Source organism: Echinops telfairi, unplaced genomic scaffold (assembly GCF_000313985.2).
Source record: "Echinops telfairi isolate 266 unplaced genomic scaffold, ASM31398v2 ScPeMD7_10;HRSCAF=50, whole genome shotgun sequence".
In the NCBI taxonomy this organism is placed as follows: Eukaryota; Metazoa; Chordata; class Mammalia; order Afrosoricida; family Tenrecidae; genus Echinops; species Echinops telfairi.
This window is the reverse complement of record NW_022103907.1, coordinates 845568-849900: the sequence shown is the minus strand read 5'-3', so window position 1 is coordinate 849900 and position 4333 is coordinate 845568. Positions and strand designations below refer to the sequence as shown.

Genomic DNA, 4333 nt, shown 5'->3' with positions numbered 1-4333 from the left:
ATGGGTCCAGGTGCCTGCAGCCAATGGGTGCGTGGGCTAAAGGAGGCTGTGAGGTGCTGTGAAAGGACCTAGCCCCCCAATTCTCAGATGCGCTCTGGATTTGCAGAGAGAATTTCCTCAGGTGGGCCTCGGTGTTCCCCTTGGGAATAGCAGGGGGTGGAGGTGCTGGTAGAAATGAGACGACCGTCTAGGCCCAATGGGCTCTCAGGGCCTCCCCTCAAAGCTCCATCCCAGGACGGTTGCTGACTGTGGGGCTCGCAGGCCCGAGCCCCGGCATGAGAAATACCCATGACCCCTGGCCTTCACCATTCTGCATACACCCAAAGATCTCTCCCAGAAGCCCCGGGGAGGGGAAGCGGGGATAGTGGGCAGGGCCAATTGGCAAACATTGACTGCCTCCTGTGGGGGGTGGGGGGTGTCACCATGCCAGGAGCTCCAAGGGTGGGTAGTGAGGTTTGGGCTGGGACCCACAAGTTCCTGAGCACCCACCTGGGACCTGGCTGGACAGCGGGAACCCACAGGATGCTCAGATTCATTCAGGCACCCTCTTGTCCCAATGGAGGATGGTCCGAGTGGGAAATGCTCGAGTGTAAACGTATGGACACACGCACAGACACACACAGACACTAGCTTCAGGAAAAAAACATAAGCAAAATGGATGTTTAATCTGAAAACCGACATGAGCTCTCAGAGCCCACAGCTCTGGAATAAGGCATGTACACGCTGAAGTCACACTTTCCCAGGAAAACACTGGCTGGTGATAGGTGACTTCCCAACTACAAAATAGAATGAAGGAGAGAGGGAGCGAGGAGAGGTGAGGAGGGGCTCTGGGATTGGAGCTTTGGCCAGCAGAACGGCCGTCTGAGCACAGCACCTCCACGGCGACCTTCCAAGTGGCTTCCAGGAAGCAGCTGTGTGTGCTGACACGCGTGTAGACAGGGCAGGCTGCATGGCCACCTCTCAAGCCTGGTGTTTCCTAGAGCTTTCCGTTGGCGAATGCTGCCTCCTGGAACTGCGGCACAAAGGTTTTGAAATAAGCCCTGGTCGGGGGAGAGAGAGAGAGAGAGAGAGAGAGAGAGAGAGAGAGAGAGAGAGAGAGAGAGGTGGTTAGCACAACTTGAAAACCCTGCAGTTCAAAGCTTTCACCCCAACTCAGAACGGTGACTGCCCACGCATCCTGGGCTGCATGTTCCTCCCCAACTCATGCAGCACCACCTGGATTTTCCAAGGAGGCCCATGCAGTTCGAGGGTGAGGTGTCTCTGGTGGGCGTTCAAAGAGCTGTGCTCAGACCTTCCTAGCTGCCGATTCCTGTCAGACGTCAGTAGTGAAGTGCTGAGCAGAGGGGGACCTCCACTGTGTCCTGCTCTTTTCCTGAAGAGCAGGGCCTGGTCCAGCTGCCAGGCACAGGGGGACCTTTGCCCACCCAGTGTTAGCCGACCCAAACATCAAGAGGAGAGCGGCTTCCGTCCAGCTGGGTCTTCGATTTCATGCAAAGAGGGTCTGTGAGGGCGGACTCCAGAATGGCCTACAGGCTCCATTTCGATTTAAACATAGCCGTAGCTGTAGTTTGGTCCATTAGTACAGTGGTTCTCAACCTTCCTCATGCCGTGACCCTTTAATACAATTCCCCAACCATAAAATTATTTTCGTTGCTACTTCATCACTATAATTTTGCTACTGTTGTGAATTGGGCGACCCCTGTGAAAAGGGTTGAGAACCGCTCCATCAGCGGGTATAAAGGCTGGGTATGAAAGACGAAAGACAGGGTCTGAGTGGGAGGTTTTGACCTGCACCCTGGATCAGGAGATGAGCACCAGCTGAGCCCCCTCAGTGCCAGGCCCTGGGGTGGGAGGTGACCCAGGTGTGGCATCTGCCATGTGGGATAACTCATTTCAGAGGAGGAGGCACCCACAAAGATGGAATCCCCCTTGATGTGGTCAGAGAAGTTGCAGCAGGGCAGTGAGGTGTGTGCTGCTCGGGGACCAGTGGAAGAGGTGGTTGGGTTGGCATTCCATGTCCTGGGCTGAGGAAGCTGCAGGAGCAAAGGCTCGGAGGCCTCATTGTGAGCTGGACACTAAATGAGGTCTGGCCTGCCAGGGCAGAAAGGGTGAGTAAGGTAGGAATGGTGGAGAGGCAGATGGAGGGGCAGGAGGCGGGCAGCTTAGGCCCCTCCCTTCCTCTAGCCCCCGTGCAGTCAGAGCAGTCCTGCCCTAAGCATCGCATATGACAAAGGCTTGGAAGGGCTACCAGAGACCCTACACGTGGGGCTCCCGGCTCCAGGTAGATTAGAAGGGTCAGGGGTGACTTCACGGTAGGAAGCCAAGTGCCCAGGCTGGGTGAAGCAACAGTGTGCCAGCAGCCAGGGAGGACAGTGGGGTCACCTGCAACGGGAGCGAACAGGGACCCCACTCGGCAGCCGCTTGGCTCAGCCCCCGAGGGCGCGGCTCCTTGCCTGCTGGCCCTTTTTCAGCCTCATCTGAAAATGGCAGCCCCTCCAGGCGGGCAGCTTCCTTTCCCTGTAGCCTGTGACCGTCCGCGTCACAATTCTCTCCAGTCCCCCTCGTCTGCCGACCCCCATGGGGAATATTTCCGTGGCTCTCTCTCCTTCCAGTTCTCCACTTCCCTTGCAGCCTGCCCTGTGGTTCCTCCCAAGTTCTCGGCTCCCTGAGCAGATACCTAACCCTGCCCCCAACTGGGTGTCCAGCCTACGTTTTGCTCGCAAACTTACCGACGACCACTTTTCGGGACCATCTGACCTGGACGCCTCTGTGTCCTTCAGACCAGTGTGTTCCATGGAGCCTTCCCCGCTCCTGTGCATGTGAATGCGCTTCTCTAACAGAGCCCTGGGGGTCCGTCTCAACCACCTGCCACTTCTTCCTGGGCCCCTGCGGTCACAACATCCAGACGATTCTTCCTCCTCCCACCGCCCTTCCAGGCTCATGACACCCCTGACACCCAGTCCTGGGACTTTGCAGCAAAATTGCTGCAGAAGCCTTGTCGCCACATCCCCTGGACACGGTGCCTAACTGGCCTTTCTGTTGTAGCCAGACTAATCTCTCGTAGGGAGTGGGCCTCAGTCACCACCTGGACCAGGTTAACTTCTCCAGACTCCCAACCTGGCACCCATGGCTTTCACAGTCTGGTTCCAAGTCATTAAAAAAAAAGTTCCCCTGTCCTCCATTACACATTGAGATCATGTGCCCCTTTGAGAAGGTAATGAAAGACCTTCTTTCTCCAGAAAAACTTTAGGGTAAACCCCCACCACCACCCCTGCCAGCTGCATATGTTATATGCAACTAGGGGATGTGGCAGACCCCTGGACACCCATCCTAGTCCCACATAGGGCTCCTCCCTCCATCCTCCTGGACCACTGGTAGCCCTCACTCGCCATGTTCCATCTCTGGGCTCTACTGGTGCTCAGGCTGAGTGCCCTCCTCCCCCCCAAGACCCCCATGGGCCATTACAAGGTTCTCTTCCAGCACACGGACACTCTGTGTGCCTTGCACAAGGGCCATGTCACGGGTGCACACACGTGTGACCTAGCGGGTCAAACCCCACAAGCCCCTGGGCGGGGAGCATGCCCTCCGTCCAGGGGCCCACAGCCTTCCTCGGCTCCCTGCCCACGGCAGCACGCAGTGAGGACGCTGTGTCTTATGTGACCGTCTCCTATTTGTCAGAGGTGGGTCAAGCGCGTGCACCACACGATGCGTAGGGAGGTGGGCGGGGAGATTCTAGGCGAGCAAACGGTCGTGGTATTTAGGCACTGAGGAGAAAGCTCTTCTCCGTTTTCACATTTCACACCATGCGAACGATGAGAGAGAAAGAAAAGCACCCTTGTCCGGCCACTCCTGAACCACCCCTTTGTGAGCCAGCCAGAATGACACCTTCTTGGACCTTAAGGAGCGCCAAGATGTCTCTCACCTGCGGCACTGTGCAACCTCCCCTTCATGCCAGGGGGGCGCTGTCGTGCGGGCGTGGAGAACCCCCCTCAAGGGCAAGGCTGGCCCCACACCGAGTGCCGCCACCCGGGGGCTTGGTTTCCCTGCGGTGATCACGCAAGGGGACTCAGCCTGCCCTGACGGGACACTTGTCTGCCGCCACCCAATGCCAGGGCTACCCATTCCCTCCGCGGCTCTCTTCCAGGGGTCTGGCCTGTGAGCTGCAGGAGGGCCCTTGCCTCCCTGCTCCAAGTGCCCTGTAGAGGGCCACCCACCCATCAGCACCCTGCCGCCCTGCCCCAAGGGGCAGATGAGGACATTCAGGGAGAGGGGGCAGGCCTGGGGGACCTCCTCAGACCTGGCCCCGCACAAGACTCTGAAGCCAGGGCCAGCA

At 58.0% G+C, this 4333-nt stretch overlaps 1 protein-coding gene across 1 annotated transcript in view; it reads right to left on the bottom strand.

The window, feature by feature from the left end:
- Positions 1-631: 631 nt before the first annotated feature.
- Positions 632-4333, bottom strand: part of BABAM2 (BRISC and BRCA1 A complex member 2) — a 528405-nt gene continuing 524703 nt past the window's right edge. The window contains exon 13 of the mRNA XM_004711139.2: positions 632-1040. Within this exon, the coding sequence (XP_004711196.1) occupies positions 977-1040 (64 nt within the window). The 3' untranslated portion in view covers positions 632-976. The remainder of the gene's footprint in view (positions 1041-4333) is intronic.